The sequence below is a fragment of the Polypterus senegalus genome, chromosome 1, assembly GCF_016835505.1.
Source record: "Polypterus senegalus isolate Bchr_013 chromosome 1, ASM1683550v1, whole genome shotgun sequence".
Classification (NCBI taxonomy): domain Eukaryota; kingdom Metazoa; phylum Chordata; class Cladistia; order Polypteriformes; family Polypteridae; genus Polypterus; species Polypterus senegalus.
The window spans coordinates 247218759-247242598 of NC_053154.1; the positions used below are offsets into that span (position 1 = coordinate 247218759).

A 23840-nucleotide genomic window follows, 5' to 3' on the forward strand; every position below is an offset into this window, starting at 1 on the left:
TTGTTGCTTTCCAAATTTCAGACCAATGGAGCACAGCCATTATATTATGTTAGTAAGCGATCTGAATATCAGGAAGGGATATGGAAGAGATTGGTCACAAATCCAAATAAAGAACAGCTTGAAAAACACTACACCTTCATTTATTGATTTAGTTTCCTGTAAAAAAAACCAGAAAAACAATGTGAACAAAAATGTTTTTTTTTCAAGCTGTCATATGAGTGCCAACAAATAATACTATTTTTCTTGGTGAAATGCTCTGGTAAAGGGGCTAGGGTGGTCTCACAGATCCCGTGGTGGTCCATGTGCAGTTTGCTCATTGCCTCCGTTATCTGTGACACCACAGTCAAGTCAAGTTAACTGACAATTCCTGAGTGGGCCTTGCGGTGATACAGGAGCCCATGCGTTCCCTCCTTGTGTCTCCAAAAACTCCCTCATTCACACAAGTTGGTTATGGAATTTTTTTTTCTTATATAATTCATATTTTTCCTCAGTCACATAAAGCCAGTGTCACAATACACAACTCCTACAATTTTCAGTTTAATACTTTGCTGTGAGTTGTGGACAGTGTCAGTAAGCACCCATAGCTGGCAGTTGTGTAGCATGACAGCCCATAAAGCTCTCACTAGGACCTGATCAGGCCGGTTTGGTCTTCTTGTTGCCACTTGAAGTTGTAGGGTGGGCTCCTGTGTTTCATTCAGAACTAAAATGTCTGAAAACAGTGAAGAAGAGCAAAGGCTGCAGGGAAATCAGTGTGTGTGTGTCTGTGTGGACTGTGCAGACCATCAAATGTGGCCGCCACCATCTGTTACGGAGTATCCTCCTCATTAAAGAGAGCGCAGAGCACAGTGAAGGCTGTCCATGTTGCTTGTTAACTCTCTTAGGCCAGTGTGCCCCACAATAACCTCGGCGTACTCTCCCAGCACAAGATGAGGTCTGAGGCCGTGAGGCACCCATGTCACCAGTTAGCTTCGCCAATTCCTAGTCGTCTAATAAACACCCTCAAAGGTTCATCAGCTGCTGGGGCAGAACTAGACGTGGTCTCCAGTGCTTTCTTTTGCTAATGTTGCTTTCCTCTTACTTTATATTTAATATCCTTCTCTTTTTTCCCCCCCTTGTTAAAGGAACGCTCAGAAAGAGGATCGAATCCCGATGGCTGAGGAATATTACGAATACAAACATATCAAGGCCAAACTTCGATTGCTGGAGGTTCTCGTTAGTAAACAGGATGCCTCCAAGGCCATTTGAAAGATTGATTTTTACTTTCTTTCTTTCTATGAAGCGTGTTTGTGCCATAGAGACACACACTACAATGCACTTTATCAGTCACCTTCTTTGGAAGATGAAGCAAAGAGAAGATGGCGGCTGCTAAGTACCAGTTCTCTTGACATGGCAGCGGCGGAGGAGGACGTGCAATGGGGCTACTTGATGGTGAAGTGTCACATCGGACCTTATTTCTAAATTGATTCTCTTTCTGTAAAGTCACGTTGCTTGAAGAAGATAATCTTTCTTTTTTAATTTGATATATTTTTTTGGACCTCTATGTATTTTATCCTCTCTTGCTTGAAGCTTTATGGAAACGAACAGCACACGCATCTCACTCAGGGTGATATGCAGAAAAGCATGCATCTGATAGAGCCCACCACCTTTGTGCCAAATCGAATGTCTCTTGCCTAGAAAGACTGATGATTCAACAGCGTTATTAATTCATGGTGGGTTTCAACAGCAGAAACCACCCCCTTGGCATTTTCAGGGGAACTGAACGGAGGGTTGTCTGCATCATCAAGTAGTCGCTTTGATATGCAATGATAGAAACGAGCCAGGACGAGTGGGCGATGGACGTGTTCGGCGTTTCTTTTTGTTTGAATACAGCACTTTATTTGTACACAAGGGGAACAGCATTTTATTTTTTAACCAAAGCGTTTTAAAATTGTGCAGCTAATGGTCGTTTACAGGCTTCTAGATACTAAGAGCCAAAAAAAAAAAGATTTAGATTGTTATCGACAGATGGCCGTCCACCACAGACACAACACAAGGTGGGCTTCACCCGGGGTGGGGTTGGGGGGCATTCAGGAAACATGCAACCTGCAAAACTTGCACTCTTGTTATTCCTTTTGCAGTGTAATACTTTTTATTTGAAATCGATGTACATTTTACGGCATTTTAATATGGAATGTTTCTGTAGTACAATAATGGTTGTGTTAACACTTTGGTTGTTTTATTTTTGTTTGTTTTTTTTTTTTTTGACTTGCAGTGTAAAGATTTACTGAGAAATATCTCTTTAAAGTTTAGGGGTTTTATTTTGTTACGTGAGCTTTGATCTTTCTCTGTTAGTGTTAAGGAAAACAGATTTTGATTAATGCCTTAGTTTGATCATTTCATTTTAAACACGGCCATTATATAGCATGCAGTGTATATGCATGTGGGGAAAAACAAAATGTCCTGTTCTTCTTTCCTAAGCAGATGTCTGATGTGCGCCATTTGGATTTGTTCGGTTTCCTTCCTCTGAACCTGCCTGCTCTCCAACGGATGGCGCGAGCCGCTGAATTAACCGTAGCTTACTTAGTGAAAGGGTTCATCAGCTTGACGACTGCTGAGTCTCACAAGTGCATCAATTGTTAGGTTTGAAACTCGTGATATTGTGTTTGTACATTTTTTTATACAAAAGTGAAAAATAAATATTTTTTCTATCACATTTATTATGTTTGAACACAGTATATGGTTTCTGTTATCTATAATAAATAACATGTAACACTGCTGAACAACAAGTTGGAAGTGCTGACATTTCTAGTTTTTTTTTTTTCAATATTAATTTCATGCTGCAAGTACAACCTATCATGCTCTTTTAAATTATCGAGTAATTGTTTTAATCACAGGATAACATTAATATGCATTTAGAATGCCATGTAGAAGCTGTTATCGTCACTTTTCTACAGCAGTATCAATTCATTTTTGTTACCTTTGGCAAAACAATACATTGCAGCTCTAAAACAGTAGAAATGACGGTCGGTCTGTTAAGCATCACAGCCAGGGGGCAGGGGGAGAAAAGCATTGTTATTGTTCGACTTGGCAGTAACGTCACAAATATCTCAGAATGAAAAAGAACACAAACCAATCTAACCAGGAGATAGAAAAAAAGAGTAATAAAGAGAAATCAATCTGCTGTTTGGTATAAAGCTGCAAATGCATGCTTTCTGTGAGAGTCTCAACAATGGAAAATGGAGCAGTAAAGGGTTAGACCATCGGGCTCGGCTTGGCTCGTACCACTTAGCGTCCAACACTGATGTTGCAGATCTTGCAGCTCGGGTCTTTCTTTGCATTTACTGTGGACAAGCTCATTAGCTGGTGGCCGCTGATCTCAGCAACTGTCCCAAGTGAAAGATCCACGGGGTCAGTATAAATGACCTCCAAAATGACATCCTGGGCGTGCTGAAAAACTAGCCTGCCGTTCTCCTCGGTGCAGGTCATAAATTTGTTGTCTGCAATATTTAACATGGGGAGACGCTGTTTGCAAAACTCATCTCCTGGGGAACCAGAAGGAGCGATGACAAGGATGACATAGTGGTAGGCGGTGTACATGCAGTAAAAGTCACCAAAGTAAAGGTTAGTCTTCTGGTTGAACAGTCTATCGGCATTAATCTCGAACCGATACCTTCCATAGGGAGAATCCTGAGGAGGCTTTCCAGTGTTGAACTCGGTGTTGCAGCTAAAGAAGATTCCTTCCAGCTTCCCGCTAATAGGGGAGCCGTGACTACCACTGTTGTCTTTGATGGATGGCAGCATTTTATTGTTCTGGTCCTCTCTGAAAGACAAAGGGGGCGGGGGGTTACTCTTAGCCAACTCAGTCAATTCAGTAGATGACCACTAAAAATAATTTGGTAGCAATACACGGTAAGTTAATTAATATCCACTTAAGACACATGCAGTAGGGCGTGTTGCATAAAAAACTCCATACCAGATGATGTTTTAACAGCAAAAACTAGAGAGGCACAATGCAGGCAGGCAGTTTCTGTGCTGACCAATAGATTGGGCCTTTGTTGTTCTCAGACAGAATTCAAAGTTTTCATTCCAGGCGAGTCGGGTTTACCTTCAACCTGCCAGCTTTGGGCTTCGTCTCTATGATCATAAAGCAGACCAGGGGCAGTCGGTGACCACCTTTGGTGTCTCTGCTCTGAAGAAAGGATTTGTGCATCACTCATACAGACATACAAAAGCTGATTAGCCCTTTCTCATTCTGACTCTTTTCACAATAAAACGTTAGAAAAAGTTTGGTGAGAACAGGCCATTCAAGTCAACAAGGCTCACCAATCTTCCATCCGATTTCTCGAAAATATCAAGTTGAGATATGAAGGTCCCTAAAGTCCTAAACTCCGCCACACTGCTTGGTCATTTTTTCCAAGTGCTTGTAGTTCTTTGGGAAAAAAAAAAACTTTATAATATTTTTTTTAAATTTACCCTTAATGGGTTTCCAACTGTGTCTTTCGTAATTTTAAAAACTTAAATCGGGTCACTTCTTAAATCTCCATTTCATAAAACTACCGTATATATACTCACGTGTAAGTTGGGTCTTCAAATCTGAAAGATCGATCATAAAATCACACCCCATTCAAAAATGCAACACTTAACATTTTTTTTTTGCCTCCTCCAGTTTCACATCAGTTTCTCAGACACATCAAATTTTCTTGCAGCAGCGCAGTTACCAATTTCTTTCGCTACTTCAACAACATTTAATTTAACGCCAGCTTCATATTCTTTTCTGATCGAACGCTCCATCGTAGATGAGGGATGCTCTTATGATAAAGGTGTATGAGGGTGTGAGATACAAAAAATACAAATCAATGCAAACGTCGCTTTGGATTAGTTTGGGTATTACCGTGTGGTCACGTAGGCACAATTGAGAGATGTTAGGAGCACACGCTCATACAGCGCATTGCCGCACCCACATAGAAAAAAAAGGCCATGTGCTCTATGGTTACTCTCTCAAGTGGGCGTTAGCATATCATAATCTCTTGGACCAATAGCGGGAGTTTTCCACATTCAACTTGTACAAATGACATTATTAAATACCAGAAATTATGCAGTAAAATCAAGTCTCGACTTATCCGTGGGAGAACTTATCTGCAAGTATATACGGTAAGTCCTTTGGTCTCTCCTCACAGCTCATTTACCTCTTAATCCTGGAATTAGCCAAGTTACTCTCCACTGGCCTTTCTCTAGCACTGTTATGTCTTTTTGTAATCCGGAGACCAAAACTGCATGCAGTACTGTAGATGAGGCCTTATTAGTGTGTTATATAATAACTTAAGCATACTCTCCCTTGATGTGAACTCATTCTGTTAGCTTTCTTCAACACTTAATGTAAATGATCTTCAAGTAGGTAGGGAGGAGTCCACTATGTCTCTCACGTCCTTTTCAAGCTGTCGACCTCCTATCGTGTATTCAAATCATTTCCTATGTGTAACACTTTATATTTTCTACCATTACATTTCTCCTGTCCACACCTGTGTGCTGTCCAAGTCCCACTGTAACAATTCAACTGATTGTCTGTCAATCCCCCCAGCTTTGTATCATCTGCAACCTTTACTTGATGTTTATATTTCTGTCCAGGTCATTTATTTGTATTAAAATACCGCTGGCCCCATCACTGACCTCTCAGCGACATCACCTCTAAAAAGACTCCTCGTACCTGCTAGACTCGTAAGGTAGGAGCTTATCTGAAAATCAAGATAATATTTTGAATATAATTAATGATCATCTTGTCCACACTAAGACCTAAAATTAGACAAATCCAGTCTTTAGAGACAACAAATTGCAGAATTTACGTGAAGTACGCAGTTTGAAAGGAGGAGTGGGCAACAATTCCCATAAAATACTTAACAGAATAATAAGCTCACACAGAAAATGGCTTCTGCTAGAGATGGACCTACAAACTACATTTTGTTCAATAAATAAAAGACAAAATGAGATCTTTTATGTGGCGTTTGCCGGCTGAAGTTTGATTATTCAGATTTTAGGGCTTGCTAAGTAAGGTGTAGATGATTGTTAATTGTGATCTGAAGTATAAAAGCACAGAATTCTAAGAGGGTGTGCTTAACTGGGGGAGTTGAGAAGGAGACATTGGAACTTTCGCTTGCAGCCGCGATAAAAAGTGAAGTGAGAACTGAGTACGCAAATAAAATCTGGGATTCTAAAATCTGATTTCTCTTTAAACGGATTCAAGAACTGAACCTCCTGATTGGAAGACGGGACCTCCTGACCAATGAATGAGGGTGAAGGCAGGTCTCCGATTCAAAGCTCACTTTCATGTGCTACTCTTGATTTTCCAGAAATGTTTATTTAACAGTATATTAGCAAAGAAATTCATGTTTTTGTGAGCATACTACTGCATAACTGAAATGTGGATTTTTGGGGTAGCCTATATTGGTGTTACTGAATTTCTTTCTGCAAGAGAAATAAATGAAACTGTGAAATTTGGATCTGCTGTCCCATACCAGCTGGACGGCTCATTCCCTGGCCTGCAGAAAGTCAATCATAAAGTGGAGTCTGACAGGCGTTTTTTGACAGACCGCTGCACCGTGCACAACATCTGTAATCCCCAACGTTGTAGCCTTTGATTGTCCGTCATTGTAATTTATATGCTAAATAAAACAGACTGACCGGCAGCCAGCTTAAGACAAAACGTTTGAGGACACGGACCCCAGTAATCCTCCATCCACACTGCCCACAATGTGTCGTCGTCATTGAAGATTCTCTTAAGGCAGCGCCAGGCTCACTCAATGGTAGCTCAGGTCCAGGTTCGGCAGCAGCCAAGGCTGTGGACTTACTGTATTTGCAAAATGATTATACTTCATGGACCATAAAATAATATTAGGATTACAGTATTTCTCTTCATTTATAAACGGCCATAAAATGGACTGCGGTATCTGTCTTTCTCAAGTATTGTGTTCATGCTAATTGACACATTTTTCCAATTTAGGAATTTGATTTTCTGTCAGTAAAGTAGAATTAGGATGCCCACAGAAACAGCAGCTAATCGCTACTACAATTTGGTCTCCATTTTCTTAACTCACTAGATGGCAGCATAGTTGTGCTGGGCCAATTATTAAGAAAAATGTTTTTTAAGTGTTCAGCCATTAAAATATTGCATCTCTCTCTTTATTGTCTTCTTTTTTAATGTGAATTTATCCTTGGGGTTGTATGTGATATACTGAGATACAGGTTAAACCACGAGAGCGCCGTACTGCCTTTAGTTCTCAGCTTAACTAGGGGGCATCAGCACGTCAAAAGGACTCATAAATTGCATCACATTGCAAGAGGCCCAGAAATGGTGTGATGGCCCTGGCTAACCAGAAAGAAAAGCCGAGTCCACTGCAGTGAAGCACATGACCTTCTTACATTGGGCTACTTGTGCTGGCTTATCGCTTAGTGTGGCTTCTCATAAAACAGCTGATCTGACGGCAGTGAGACGGCGTACTGCATATGTTCACACCGATTTACATGTAGATAAAACAAATACTCATAGCACAAATACTTCACCATGAAGCTGCATTGCTGTTCAAAATACAGCTGAACGTCAGGCTGAATCGTCACTCACCTGGCTTTATCAAAATATTCTTTATGCTGGTTTCGATAAAACACTGAAAACTTCAGCATTCGGCCTGCAATAACTTCTGCTTTCTCTAACAACTGTGTTAGGTGTACAGTTGAGTAATCTAAAAGAGAAAAATGAGATTTTAAAAGTAGAAAAACAAACAATGAATGGAAGTTCTTGTGAGTTATGAGGACAACAGAATTACTAACTAAAAAAGTGAAATCAACCAGCAAGTAAAGAAACTGATGAGCAGCGAATGAGGGGCTTACGTGAAGCACCACGGGATCAGCTGCCTGTGATGACAATCTTAAGAGTGTGGACTCACACGTCTACTCCGGGGACTCTCAGATGACCTTAGTGAGTACATCTGCTTTACTTTGCCCCCTGAGTGAGCATGAATGTGTGTGAAAGGTCTCTGTGAGTGAGCACGGGTACATCCACTGAATAATAAGCAGGCTGTGTAAGTGACCCTACCTATGCCCTGCACGTGCACGTGGGTAAGGGCGAGTGTGTGTGTGTGTATGTGTAAGGGTGAGTGTATTTATGTAAGTGTGAGTGTGTCCTGTGAGTGCCATGTGTGTAAGCGTAGGTGTGCCCATTCCCACCCAGTGTTGATGGCATGGTTTCTGCAGTGGAGAGTCAGTTTTGCACAGCGCACTGGACAGATGAGTGGTGCTCGGTGCAGACAGAGGTGGTGCTCGTGTGCCAAATTTCCCCCACTAAATTTGAACTCACCAGCCGTGCAGAACTCGATAATCTCACTCCATTCAGAGACCACGTAGTCCCCATCGCTTTGCTTAGAAGCAGTCTGGACAGCGACGGTGTACTCGGTACGTGGGCTTAGGAACCAGTGACCTCTGACAGTCATGGGCAGCGGGACAGCCTTCGCCACTAGCTTGGTAGGGACGTCCTGAAAGAGAGACATTGCAATATACATACAGTAAGTGGGACATCGAATGAGCTGCCCAGTCCTGCTGCTGCTGCTGCTGCTCTGCTTGTGAAAATCTCAGTTTAGGAAGAAGCAGATTAAAAGAACAGATGGATGGACGGATGGCAGTAAAGGAATTTTGAGTAGGAATATTTCACTAAGCTTACCCCAAAGACAGGGAGTTTATGTTTAACCATTGTCGCAGGTGGCTGGGTGTGGTCGGCAATCAGCCACCTATTTAAGGAGACACTGCCCTGCAATCAAGGCTGGAGTCGCGTGAGGAGGAGGATAAGGTTGAGGCAGAGGAGGCGAGGAGAGGCCCGAGTGTTGTGTGAAGAGGACTGTGTTTGTTGACTTTGGGGAACTGGGGGTTTGGTGGCGGTGCACTTAACATTTGTGACTTTGTGTTAATAAACGTGTGGTGATGGAGCAAATGGTGTCCGCCTGTGTGTGTGTCCGGGCCGCTATATTTCACACCATATAACACAAAGCAATGGACTAATGACAGTGGAGGCCATTTTCACTGAATATTTTTACAGACGTTGACAGCCTTACCAAATAAAAGACTAAATATGAAAGTGGCAGCAAGCTTAGTGTTTATTTCTGAATATGCCGACGTGTGACACTTAAATTCTCAACTGAAAAGAACTTGGCAACATTCACGTTGGCAAACCAATTTTATGAATGATCAGCAGCATTGTTTCTAAAATAATTAACCAATGATTTAATTTTATTTGTGCTGGCTTACGTTTCTGTAGATACCAAGAAGAAAGTTGTGAGCAAAGCCAAGTGTGACAAGCTGGGTGTTCTGTGAGGAAACAAAGTTCAAGCGGAAGTTTATTGTGACTTCATGGACTCCACTGGATGGCTCAGAAGTGGCAGATCTGTCAGTGGGAGAAGCTCAAATGACCCCAACAGCCCTTCCACTTTATGTCAGTGCAGCTCATTATGCCAACGTATTTTATTCTGGGCAGAAAATCAACAAACCTGACATTTACTAAGTACACCTCCTCTCGCCAGGCAAATAACAAAAGTGATTAGTGGCACTGCCATAAATAAAAGCAGCCCAAATAAAATCAGGTAAGTTTGTGCCAATGGATTAAGAGAGGAAATGAGCAAGACTCACGATATGGCTGACATGTTGGCGTCCAGAATGGACAGCCACCCTGAACACTACCATGCAGTGGTGGCGCAGTGATTGAGAGAGAAAGGGGTGAAACAACATGTGGAGCATTACAAAGGGGTTAAAGTCGGGTAACTGAGTGGGGTGATGCTAAAGATGACATGCCCTGTATGTTGTCATGAAAGGCAGCTGGCACCCACAAACCAGTCGTGCTAAACTCTTTATCAGTGAATGGCTGCAGTGGGAAAAGAAACAGGCATGATGAACGCTTGAGGATTTGGAAAATGCCAGGCAGTTATGCTGGGTCCCTGGTCCTGCTGACTGGACGACCAGGAAATGGCAAAAACCTCCTCTGCTGGGTGTCATCAATGCTGGCATGAGGTAGCGGCACAACGACATGAGGTGTGTTTTCATGGCTACAAGAATAAGAGGAGTCTGGAGTGCTTCCATGAGCATGGCACCGATCTCAGCTAAATCCAGTGTCCTCATCAGTCACCAGGTCTTAGAGCGCCTGTGCGATGGATCAGAATCTCTTTGTGGCCAAAATCCACCATTAGCTAAATGCTAGCAACTTCTGGACACACTGGAACTGGCGTGCTGCGCCGAGGGGACATGAGGCCCAAGTCACAAGCGGGCTGGTGTACGCCATGATGGGCACACTCAGAGGACAGGCGCTTCATAGGGTAATGAAACTAAGGCACAGTTGATGAAAGCAGGTATGTCTCTGTTCAGATTCTTCTAAAAGTATGAGAATAACTTCAATTTCTGAATTTTATAAATGACAGTCACCCGGTGCTTTGCCATTAACGTTACTTTCTGCATCTGTGACCTTATTTATTGTATTTGTTTGTTAAACTTGTGTGTTTATGTAGTTGTCGGGCCGGGAGCAACAGTACTGTAGTGTGTCAGTGAGGCTGTGACAAGGACCAGCATGGCATCATTGAAGCTGTTGAGCTATTGTCACCTAACTCAACTTTATAAGCTTACTTTATAACAGCTTTCAAATTGTGTGTTTTACTATACGCAATATTTTTTTATCCACCCATTCCTTGATTACTGAACACACATTGAAGTCTACAAGAGCAGCAGCAGCACATGAAAGGAAGAAGCCAGCCTCCATTGAAATTTCCAGTCCATCGTCGGGGCCACTTGCTTATAAATTAAGGCACAAACTTCAATCCTCTTGCTGCAAATTACAGCACAGTGAAATCAGTTTTTAATACACAACCTTTGTAATGTAAAAATAGTTTCACAAGGAACAAAAATCTCTTATTTTATATAAAATTGCCCAACAAACCCAAGAAGGAGAACCTTTAGAGCACATATAAAAATGGCCACCTTGCTGTAACAGAGGTTTCTGCACGAACAGGCTGCCAGTGAGAAGTGGTATACCAAGAATAAGAGAACACAAAATTCTCAAATCCAAATCCAACTGCAGAAGGCTAGAGCCCACCTGGAGAGCATCAGGCTTCAGTCCATAGCAGGCCTAAGCACATGCAGAACTACAGGGGGCCAATTCAGAATTGGGGTATGACAGGAAAACGCAGCCAGACCCAGAAAGGAGAACATACCAGCTCCATGCTGACAATGGCCAGGCACCAAAACATGTGATGTCAGTCATGGGGTTAACAAGCTGATTTGACAGAGCATGCATTTCTGGTCCCCATTCTCAGCAAGAGTGACAGGGAAGGTCTACAGGACGGTAGTGAGACCAGCTATGTTATATGGGTTGGAGACGGTGGCACTGACCAGAAAGCAGGAGACAGAGCTGGAGGTGGCAGAGTTAAAGATGCTAAGATTTGCATTGGGTGTGACAAGGATGGATAGGATTAGAAATGAGGACATTAGAGGGTCAGCTCAAGTTGGATGGTTTGTAGACAAAGTCAGAGAGGCGAGATTGCGTTGGTTTAGACATAGGCAGAGGAGAGATGCTGAGTATATTGGAAGAAGGATGCTAAGGATAGAGCTGCCAGGGAAGAGGAAAAGAGGAAGGCCTAACAGAAGGTTTATGGATGTGGTGAGAGAGGACATGCAGGTGATAAGTGTAACAGAACAAGGAAGATATGGAAGATGGTGATCTGCTGTGGCGACCCTTAATGGGAGCAGCCAAAAGAAGAAGATTCTCCAAGAATTTTATAAAACAAATTCATAGGAGTCAACAACCATATGTATACACATTCCTGCCCCCACCCCATACAACTCATAACCTTCTTTGTGGCCTTGATGTCAGTCATTACGTCCTTGGAAGCCCCAGTGCTCAGCAGCAGTCCAGACTTGTAGTCAAGCTAAACACCTTTCTTAACAGCTACCATTTTTCAATTTGCATGATCTTCTTCATTACACAAAGCTGCTGAACAGTGTCAGTGCATAAAATATGGCACGCTGTGGCTTAAGCAAAACAGGCAAATGTCTATGAAACAAAACTTCCCAATATATAAGGAAATTACAAAATCAGCATACATTTTAAAATCAAAGTCTTTCTGTTTAAAGCTTATGGCAGCATAACTACCCTCCAATCACTGCAAGCCCTTAGCTCTTTCACGTCTGTGCGTCCCAGGAAGATGCCGTGGATTTGACAGATTTAGAAGTAAAGAGCATAAAATGAACAGTGGCAAATTGAAAACTATTCTTCAGTGATGGTTATGGGTGAGAACATTAATGATGAATTTAACGTTCACGAGTTCCCGTTAATGCCAGGGCGGTTGCCATGTTGGACCTCTCAGTTCTATAGCCACAGCCCATCAACCACAAGGCGCTAATGGTGTCAGTAACTTGAGAAACCTCACCAGGCAGAGGGTGCTGTAATGGCCAGGAAGTAATATCACCTTATTAAATATCTACTAACGGCTGTAAAATCTATTTTATCTCCATATGAAGTGTGCTACGTAGACTTAATTATGACAAATTAATGTTAAAGACCTGGCCTCTCTGGCACAAACAATATTAAATGTAAAATGTCTGCCTGCCACATGGAGTGCTCCCACCCCTACTGAGTAGCAGATGGGCGGCAAACACTGGGCAGGCTGTCAGAGTGCTTGTGGCAGAAGCCGAGCCGTTACCTTATGCTTAAACTTGTTTGAATTCTTGTTTTCTTTCTTGTTGAGGTCAATGAAATAGTGTGTGATTCTCTCTTTCGATTTTGGGTCCATATCCCAACAGATCTTGAAGGAGTCACATGTGATGTTATTGATTTTGATGTTGTGTGGAACAGGAAGCTCCTCCATTTCCGCAATGCCACTGTCCTGGGATTTATTTCCTGTGAACGAAAAATAAGAAATTGTTGTTATAATTTTTATTGTACACTGACGTGATGAACACTGCCAAAAATGTTCATAACGAAATTGTTATACGGGTACGGGTCACAGTCCTGGGCTTTGAACCTACATCTCTGATGTTCTAGTGTGATGCTCCTAGGAAGTAACTAGTTGTTTTGCCGAAATGCAAAATGATTGTTCCTTGTTTTAGATGAAGTCGGCATATTGAAGCAGCAGTTAATGCAGATACCTACCTGTCTATCCATCTTCTGAACCAACCTTATCCACTCACTGTCTGTGTTGGTTCCCTCCATGTGTATAGGGCTTATTATCCTTCAGATGTTTTGGCGCCCACCTTGTCACTTTTTTGAGGAAGTGTGCCCTGCGCTGGACAGATGCCCTCTCTGGAGTTGGTTCCTGACTTATGTATGATGCTGCTAGTTTAATGGATAATGTAAATGGATGACTATGAGATTTCAATTTTCAAAGAGTGCCTCAATTTACAACAAAATATTTTGAAATCTCTCCGACTTGTAATTTCCATAATTGTGATTTTTGTGCATTATGATTTTATTATAAAATGATGTTTACTCTTATTTTAACATATTTGTTCGCTAAATGTGCAGGTTTGGTTATCCTTTTAAATCATCTGCAGCCTTCAAGTTGATGCTACGGGAATATCTGATTGCCATGGCAACACATAGTATCAGCTCACATTTAGTGTCTGCTACAATCTGAACAGCTTCAGTGGGCAGAAAAACAATGAAAAGCTCCGGTTATGAAACCAAATAAAAACGGTGCTGCTTTCAATGTCAATGATGCAATTAAAGAGAATAATCGGAGCAAAGACCTGTGTCATGTATTTTAGAAATGTCCACACAAAGAGATCTGAATACATTCAAATATATTCAGTGAAGGAATATTAATTAATAAAACCAAAAAGCAAAAACCCAAGGAAGGAAACAACCCACAAGATTCAAGTGTAACCGAGTATTGTTAACTTTTTTCAAATAATTAGATCAGCCGCTTTTATGCAGAAAAAATTTTGTTAATACAGATATCAACACTTTACACGGATGAGAAACACAATCAACAAAAACAAGCAAGTTTCACTGATTGGGAAAGATGAGAGTCCAAGTTTATGTGTTAAAGGAACACACCTAAAAACAAACGTGTTATTGCTGAACCAGTAACGGCGCACTACACGAATGCACTCGACTTGAGCATTCCTAGATTTCAGACTCTTTCTCTGTACGTTTAGCATTAATTTGCTTAGTCGTTGATGCGCTTGCTGCTTCCTGAGCAGCTCTTCTTTTCTCCACCCTAGCGGCCTGCTTCTTCTCTTCTTTCGTTGGCATCATTTTGTGTTAAAACTGATTAAGTCAGTGTTTGTGTTGCAATTACTTAGTACGTTTTTAACTTTTCACTGAAGCTGTCACTTAAGTCTTCAATCTGCCTCAAGAATGATTTAAGGTATGAAGAAGCAGGGGAAGTGACAGTAAATGTGGTAGGGATGAGAACGGCGCCCTGCTGGCCGCTGCCGAGAGTTGATTCTACAATAAAATAAAATAAAATTAAAAAGAAGAATAACCTTGGAGGTCAATCATCACCCCGATAGCGGATAGTAGACGTCATGTAGTATATGTGCACCAAATTTCAGGTCAATACGTTAAACAGCTTGTGAGCTACAGGTGATTTAAACTCCTGGACAGACAAACAGACAGCCACGGTAGCGTATTATAGAAGAAGATGGGACAGGGGAGATGGGTCTTCAATTTCAAAGTCCGATCTCATTTGAGTGTGCTTCACTGTTGTACATGACAGGATTTTCATAATTGTTTATATATTGTGGTCTATGGCCGGCTTGTCATCCTGGCCAATACCCCCAGGCCACCAGATGGAGCCCTCCCTGCAGCATGGAAGTGCCCCGAAGACCAGCAGGGAATCCTGGACAATGGAGTTTTCATCCACAGCCCTGCTGGATACCCCAGGGGCAGCTAGATGGAGCTGCAGGGAGGAACAAAGAATATTACTTGCCCTACGCCCCGGAAATACGTCCGAGTCACATGGACAACAGGAATGACGTGCGTCCGGGGTGAAGAAAAAGAAGTGTTTTGATCTGACCCGGAAGTGCTAAGAAGTCACATGGACTGAGTGTTCAGAAGGACTTCCGGGTCACAAACTATAAAAGGACTGTGGCAGCTCCCAGATGGCGAGCTCAGCTGGTTGGTAAGAGGGCAACGCGTCTGGGAGTGGTGGAGAGTTTATTGATTGATGAGTATTGTGCATTGTGCACTGCTTTGTGCACTGTTGTTGATAAATATAGTCTGCTTTTGGACTTTTACCTGGTGTCTGGAGTCTTGGACAGGGGTTCAAGGGTAGCGCCCCCTATCTGTCACAATATACACCAGCTGTGTAAGCCTGTGCTGTAAAAAGCCCGTTGTCCTAGAAAGTATTGAAATCGTGAGTAAAAGAGTTGAAATGTCAGGTAATTGTAAGGAACTACTTGAGGCATCTCTCTCCTAGGAGGTTTTGTTTTGCCAACGTGTTCACATCGCTTGTGCTTTAGCAGCTAAGCGACTGTCTTTATTCGGAGGTTTCCTTTTGCTGATGTGCTCACCACACTTCTGTAATAGCGAATAAGCGAGTGACTCTTCGGAGGTTGCACTTCGCTGACATGCTGGCCTCACGTGCGTATCCTCGGAGGTGAAGCCCTTACCTCGACTACACCTCTCACTTCCGGGCCAGACAGACACACACACTTCAACGCGTAGACATTTATATATAAGATATTATATATTTATATATATACTGCTCAAATATAGGGGAACACTTAATCTAAGTCCATCTTAGTCTAACTCCACATCAGTTAAGCTTCAGGGGTATCAATCTGCCTCCAGTTAGGAAGCACAAGCGATTGTGAATCATCTTCACCTGCTTTGGTGCAAATGAAAGTGACAACAAGTACATTGGAGAGGAAACAGCAAGACAACCCTGAAAAGGTGGCCATAGACAATTGCTCTCTCCTTACCCTTCCTGACTGATTCTTCTCTAGTTTTGCAAGTCCTCCTGGATGGCACATCCCTACGTGCCATTGCAAGAAGGATTGCTGTCTCTCCCAGCACAGTCTCAAGAGCATGGAAGAGATACCGTACCAGGAGATGGGCCATTACACAAGGCGAGCTGGACAGGGCTGTCAAAGGGCCACCCAGCAGCAGGACTGGCATCTGCTCCTTTGTGCGAGGAATAACAAGAAGAGCACTGCTGGAGCCCAACAAAATGACCTTGTGCTAGCTACTGGTGTGCTTGTTTCTGACCAAACTGGAGGTGGCATGAGGGCCCAACGTCCTCTACTGGGACCTGTGCTCATAGCCCATCACCATGCAGCTTGAGGCTTGATTGGCATTCACCAGAAAATACCACAATTGGCAGCTTTGCCATTGGCACCCCATTCTCTTCACAGATAAGAGCATTTTGTCGGGCTCTGGTAGATTTGAGTGATTTTTCAAACTAGCTGTTTCCTTTAGTATCTCACATAGTCTCAGCTAGCATAGCGTTCAAGGTTTGGACAAATGCCAGTCCATCGAACACACAAACACACACTACGGCCAATTTAGTGTCGCCAATTCACCTAACCTGCATGTCTTTGGACAGTGGGAGCAAACTGGAGCACCCGGAGGAAACCCATTCATACATAGGGAGAACGTACAAACTTCACACTGGGACAAGAATTCTGGTCTCCTTACTGTAAGGCAGCTGTAATACCATTTTGCCACTGGGCCACCCTCACTTTATGAGTTCTCCATGTAATACAACGCAGAATTTTTTTTTTCACCCATCACTACCAACAATAGAACGTATGTAACATAAACAATGAACTATTTAGGGTAGAGTACTGCATTAAATGTAGATGGCCTTTGACTAGTCAAAAACTATGGGTGGCATATGGGTGATGCTGCTTAAGGATCCAGTGTCTTGGGCTAGAATCGCAGGCCTAGCCAATGTGCATGTGGAGTTTGTACATTCTCGCAATCGGTGCATCATTTTCATTTGAGTCATCTGGCTTTCTTCCGACATCCAAAAGGTTGGGTATCTGGTGACTTGAACTTGGCCAGGGACTTGACTGGCATCCTATCTAGGCTTAGTTTTAGGTTTGCACCCAGTGTCTCAAAGACAGGCTGTGGTCGCCATTATCTAAACTGGACAAATGATGGTTGGCTGGATAGGAACTTCAAGACTTGAATACTTATAATACTGCAATGGACTCTGAAACACTCGGGTTTTCTCACTTTGCTTTGCTGCCTCTTGGAGACTCCATATTATTTGGCCATAGCCAGTTTACAGTTTTCACATTGCTATCTGATTCTCTCTACATTGCTGAAATCATGCTTGTCTATAGTAAGCTTCTCCACACTGGCAGGAAACAAATAAGAAATTGGCAGTTAAACACAAATGATGACAAACTGGAGTCTACAGACTTCTCTGCAAATTTCAATTACAATCCTGTGCATGACTTTAAAGAGAGTGGTGTGGTCCCGTCTTCCATTGGGAATCTTACTTCATCTCTCTTTACTTGTATTTGCTATATTTTAAAGAATTTGCTTTTACAGATTATTATATATTTTGAATAATCTATGATGAAAAGTTGGCACATATACAAAAATAGGAGAGAAAAATTGCTGTACGCTGGCCAGAAGCCCACTGGACTTACAGGTTATGGCTGCCTGATTTAAAAAGGAGTGTGAAGAGTTCAGTTTGACAAAGTTTTGCTTTCAGGTATGAACATTGAAAATTGGTAGATTGAGGGAGTAGCTGGGTGCACCTAAGGGGGTATCCTTCCATAAATTATGAGGCCACTGGGTAGTAGCAGTCCATACCAAGACACACTCACGCCCAACACTGATTGGTTAGCAGCAATCAGCATCTCAGCTATATGACCCCACTAAGCGAAAAGCAGGCCTCAGATTGGCGTACCGGGACCCTACTGGCCACCAATGAAAGAAAGAAGTGGAAAATACTCATTTTAGGGAACATCAAATGACAATGTAAAGATGGGCTTAAGGGCAGCAGACACTGAGAGGGAGGATGGCAAGCTGTGGACACAGCAGAGTGTTAAGAAGGCTGTTCAAAATGGGCCCATCCCGGCACCATTCCCAGTAATGCTAATGTTTGTGGTGTTAATGCTAAATCTTCAGGGCTATCTCATTCTTATTAACAAGAAAAAAGAAATACATGTCTTAAATTATATAAGCAAACAAGACAGTCATCTTCCTAAAATGAATGCTAAACAGAGTACAGCAATAGCAGGATGGCCCTGAACCCTGGTCTGGTCACCATCTGTGTGGCACTGGCACATTTCCCCTGACTTGGTGTACAATTTTCTCTTCCGTCTTTGCTTTTCATGCCAAATTTCAAAGACGTGCAGGTTGAGTTGTTTTGTGTGGGGTCGGTTTTGGTATGTCCTGTGTCTGACTGGGGTGCCGTCTGGGGTTGTTTGCTGTCTTATCCATGATGCTTCTGAGATTGGTTCTGCTCCCCTCGTGACCCTGCACTGGATGATGTGGAGATGATAATGGATGGATAGATGGAGAACATTTAAAACTAGAAAAAGCGAATTCTTGAATTACAAACAGTTGAAATGTTTTGAAAAATCCTTTTTTTCACTTCATTATGAGTAGCTGACCAGTAACGACTGTCAAAGAACGGATAGAATGAGATTACAATTAATGAGATAAAACTTGAATTGAAGCAGAGTTTTTGTAAGCAAATTTGAAACTCCATTTGCAAACGGAGACATTTCACTTCCACAGAACACAAATCATGTAATGAGTGGATCAGCAGGACCTCATTTGGCCAATTTCATCTTTATTCTACTCAGAAATCGAGAGCCCCATAAAATGTCCCTGAGTATTCCAAGATTTCTAAGGTACATCTTTAGTAATACTGAGCAATGGATTCACAAACAAAGCTGCACTTTTTTGCCTGCCATACTTGAAAAGAAATGTTCTTATAAAATATGAAAATGGACCCTAAATGCTAAAAGAGAAATCATTAAAAGGCCTTCTGACTAGACTGCCAATATTTCCAATTAAAATGTCCACAAACTAAAGCATGGACCACTGGCAGCCTCTCACTTGGCTCAGAGTGATGTGATGAATACAAATTAAACTTCGGCTGGCACTCGACGCACACAAACCCTTGAAGCTACTTTACAACAAATGTCTTTTTTTTCTTCTTCTTTTTGCTGATGCTGCCACTTCCTGCCTTTTCTAGTTCTGGCACAGCTCATCCAGACCTTCACAAGGTCAGTCAGAAAGGCAGGAAAAGAAGGAAGGGATTTGTCCAAGTCAGTAAGCTCGGTGTAGCATCGATGGGAGGCCAAAGAAGGATGAGTAACGAAAAGTAAAGCTTAATTGCCAGATGTGTGCGTCACTCCACTCCACTGTCCAGTCCTGCAATTTCTGATTCTCAGGGTCATGCAAGAGCCAGTGAAGATGGAGCACCAGACCATCAGGTAGGCCACACTCATGCATGCCTCCATGATCAGCTCATTCAGAGTCTGCCATCACCCTCCTCTCTTTGAGATGTCAGTGAAGACCACAATATAGGAGGACCACCCATAAGAATACAGTGGAACCTCGGTTCACGAACGTCTCAGAACACGGACAAATAGCTTCACGACCAAAAAGTTGGCCAAACTTTTACATCTGTTTACAACCACACACTCGGTATACGATCAAGCCAGTTTCTCTTTTGGTTTGTGCGTGCGATAATTTCCGCATGTGTTGCATTGTTCTCGGTCAGACGTGCATACTTGCACGTGTGTCCGTGCTTAACGCTGTGAACTCTTTGTGCTCTATTTCATTTCCCTTCTGGTTCGTACGCGCCGATTACTGTATTTAAGCACATTTTCAGGCTCTCCCTGTGCATTGTTCTCAGTCAGATGTGCGTGCTTTACCTGTGATTTCTTTGTGCTCTACAGTATTTCGTGTGCTTTTGCAGTTAACCATGGCTTCGCGAAGTCTGATCCACCAGCTAAACAGCTAAAAACACCAGAAACCCAAGGAATCACAACAGAGAAAACACCTGAAGGAGAACATTCCTCCCTTGCGGAGCCGGACTCTCCCTCAAAACTGTAACCTCCTCTCCACCCAGTTCCTCCTCACTTCCCTCATGCCAGAACTCGACTCATGCAAGGTTAGTTTTCTTGGTGGTTTATGGTAAGTTTTTGGATTTTTCAAATGTTCATTTTTCGGTTCGTAGCGTGCATTGTTGCAATGTTACTTTTCTTGGCTGTTTATTAAATTACGGATTTTTCAAATGTTCATTTTTTTCCTTGTACTTAAAACTCATTAAAAAAAGTGTTTACGGCGAGCGGTTTGTAAGGCTGTAGCGTGAACTCTTACAGTGTTAGTTTTCTCTGTTCAAGGTTTTCTCAGTGTTATTCAATGTTGTTACATTTAATTTACTATTACGCTGTGCATTCTATGGTATAATTAACTATATTTGTGCTTAGATCTTTACAAAAAATATATTTACATACAGTTTGTACGGTTTGGAACGGATTAATTGTATTTATATACAATCCTATGGCGGAAATGACTTTGGGTCACGACCAGAGTTTTGGAACGAATTACGGTCGTGAACCGAGGTTCCACTGTACTGAGAAAATGAATAAACTCCACAGCGACAGTGATAGTGATGGCGAGCAGGTTGGAATCTGAAGCCAGGGGCATTAGAGCGGGCAGACAGCACCAACGGTGTCACTGTGGCTCAATTCGGCTGGATTTCTCCTTGTAAAAGCGACCTCTCAGAAGACTGACCAAGAACAGCAGCAGGAAACATGACATCCATCCATGCATCCATTACCCAACCCGCTATATCCTAACACAGGGTCACGAGGGTCTGCTGGAGCCAATCCCAGCTAACACAGGGCGCAAGGCAGGAAACAAACCCTGGGCAGGGTGCTAGCCCACCGCAGGGCACACCCACACACACACCAAGCACACACTAGGGACAATTTAGGATCATGACATACAGCAGACACTCAAACACAGCACTGTGTGTTCTGCTTGGGATCAGATATTATTATACTGTTATGACATTTTTTTATTTGAAACTAGCAAAATACCCGCGCTTCGTAGCGGAGAAATAGTGTGTTAAAGAAGTAATGAAAAAGAAAAGGAAACATTTTAATAATAACGGAACATGATTGTCAATGTAATTGTTTTTTCACTGTTATGAGTGTTGCTGTCATATATATATATATATATATATATATATATATACACACACACATATAAACATATATATACATATACACACATATCTACATATACTGTATACAATATATATATATATACACATATATACATATATATGTATGTGTGTGTATATAAGTATATATATATATATATATATACAGTATAAATAGTTTTACTGTCAAATAATACAAAGAGTACGTAACACGTGTTTCGCCCTAATTCTGGGCTCGTCAGGCGTACACACTCATTGCACCCCCTCTCGGGAATCGAACCTTGGACGTCAGCGCTAGAGACGAAGCCACGCGTGTGGTTCGTTTATTTGACAGTATGTAGATCGGGGTATATATATATATATATATATATATATATATATATATATATATATATATATATATATATATATATATATATATATACATATATATAGCAAAATACCCGCGCGTCGCAGTGAAGAAGTAGTGTGTTAAAGAAGTTATGAAAAAGAAAAGGAAACATTTTAAAAATAATGTAACATGATTGTCAATGTAATTGTTTTGTGACTGTTATGAGTGTTGCTGTCATCAAGGATTTGATTATCATTATTTCTTTCAATCAGGTTCGTATTTGTAGGATGTGTTGTGTTCAAGTTACATTCCGTGTTTGTCAATCGTTGTAAAGATGACAGGTTTCATTCATCGATTCCTTTCTTACTGCATCAATAAACAGTTCGTCTTCCTCTTTATGTGAGACATCACTCACTGCATGCACAGGTTTTTTTAACACTGTCTTCCTTTAGGTGGACATTGACTTTTTCCACCGTGTGTTTTGTTTCCATGGTAGCTGCACTTATGAATATGCTTGTATGCGTCACTCGCTTCATATTCTTTTGCTGCCTTCTCAATTGTGTAATGCGTTTTTGTTCTGTGCTCTTTGGAGCTCTTGCTTTTTGTCTGCGTACTGCGTTCACAGTCAGTTCACGTGAGCCACTCAGCGGCAGAGGGTTTCTATTGGATTGCCACTGACGGACGGCCTTATATGGGCAGGCACTCAATTACGTGGGAAGCGTGACGATGAGGGACGCAACTCCGCCTCACACGGTGGCCATGACCGAGCTGCAGGCTAAGAATGTATATACTATATGTACATAAGTAGGTTCCAGTTATGACCGTTACGCATAGAATTTTGAAATGAAACCTGTCTAACTTTTGTAAGTAAGCTGTAAAGAATAAGCCTGCCAAATTTCAGCTTTCTACCTACATGGGAAGTTGGAGAATTAGTGAGTGAGCGAGTGAGGGCTTTGCCTTTTATTAGTATAGATTTTTTGATTGTTTATTTTTATTGGTGAAAAATAAATAAAAAATTGATCACCAAAAACAAATACACTGCAAAATGCTTCTCCAAGTGGAAGTAATTCTGAAAATCAATTAAGCTATAATGAGATATGGCCGTGATCATTTGTCCTAGCCAGAAGCTGCAGATATTTACAGCAGAAAAACCTAAGTTAAGCACAAAAGGGGCTATACGGTCTGTAACACAAAGGTTGACATTTGCAACTGAATACACCAAAATAAATCATCCACAGCCATCAGATTTAAAATGCCTCCTCCCATGATGCCCGTCTTCACTGATACCAGTTATAAAAGACACAATGGCATAGGCCCAATATTTCTTTAGAGACACCATGCACACAGGATACTGAGTTTGAAACTCTGGGTCTTGCACTTATTGCATGTAATGTGTATTACATATTTATGTATAATTCCTATTATTTTATATAGCATCTTTCATATCTACTATACATACTTATGTCGGAGTTCAAGAAATCAAAGCACACAGTGAATAATATGCATGAGACTTATGAGACTCGTTCTCCTTCCAACTTGATGGATCAGGAAACAAGTTCAGCACAAACAAAGACACAGTGATGTATCTTCAGCTATGATGAATGGGTGTCATTAAAGCCAAAGAACTGAGAATTATAATAACGTACGTTACAGCAGTGACTGTATTTTACTGAACTAAATGGGATGTTCGCACTGTGGCTGCGCTGGTCAGTGTTGCGACACAGAACACAGATGCACAAAGCATCAATTTGCAGAGATGGTCGAGTCTTGAACTTGTACTCAACTTGGGGAGCGTGCACTGATACAGCGTGTTGCTGCACCCACTACATGATGAAACAACTCGGGTTCCCGGTTTGCAACCTCCCAGGCAGACACACGTTCCAGTTCCAGCCTCCGGAAATGACCCTCTATCTGCCGCAGCCAGGTGTTAATTGGGCGACCCCCTGACCTGGTCCAGCCAGTTGGGTCCCCAACAATGAGGATCTTACGAGTCAGATCACCCTCGGGGGAAACGCGCCACATGGCCATAGTGCCATAAATGACGCTCCCTCACAATGCAGGTAATATGCCTCATTCAGGACTCCATGAGCAACCGCTCATTCGACACAAAGTCAAGCCAACAGTACCCAAGGATTTTCTGGAGAGACACAGTACCAAAGAAGTCCAGTCTTCGTCTCAGGTCACTGGATAGCGTCCATGTCTCGCAACCATATAGCAAGACAGAAAGCACCAGGACTCTAAAGGCTTGGACATTCATCCTTTTGCATAGATATCGGGAGCGCCACACACCCCTTTCCAGTGACCTCATGACCCCTCATACACTCCCAATCCATCTACTGACTTCATAGGAAGAGTCACTG

The 23840-nt window shown here is 42.1% G+C and overlaps 2 protein-coding genes across 6 annotated transcripts in view; one reads left to right on the plus strand and one right to left on the minus strand.

Annotated features, from left to right (window-relative positions):
* fam13c (family with sequence similarity 13 member C) overlaps window positions 1–1983 on the plus strand; it is a 152851-nt gene extending 150868 nt beyond the window's left edge. For all 3 annotated transcript variants that reach the window (XM_039771523.1, XM_039771515.1, XM_039771506.1), the window contains one exon: window positions 1122–1983. In XM_039771523.1, the coding sequence (XP_039627457.1) occupies window positions 1122–1245 (124 nt within the window). In that variant the 3' untranslated portion in view covers window positions 1246–1983. The remainder of the gene's footprint in view (window positions 1–1121) is intronic.
* Window positions 1984–2678: 695 nt separating this feature from the next.
* Window positions 2679–23840, minus strand: part of phyhiplb (phytanoyl-CoA 2-hydroxylase interacting protein-like b) — a 94709-nt gene continuing 73547 nt past the window's right edge. For all 3 annotated transcript variants that reach the window (XM_039771534.1, XM_039771544.1, XM_039771551.1), the window contains exons 2-5: window positions 12699–12895; window positions 8324–8498; window positions 7592–7709; window positions 2679–3799 (exon numbers count right to left, since the gene is read on the minus strand). In XM_039771534.1, coding sequence (XP_039627468.1) covers window positions 3265–3799; window positions 7592–7709; window positions 8324–8498; window positions 12699–12895 — 1025 coding nt within the window. In that variant the 3' untranslated portion in view covers window positions 2679–3264. The remainder of the gene's footprint in view (window positions 3800–7591; window positions 7710–8323; window positions 8499–12698; window positions 12896–23840) is intronic.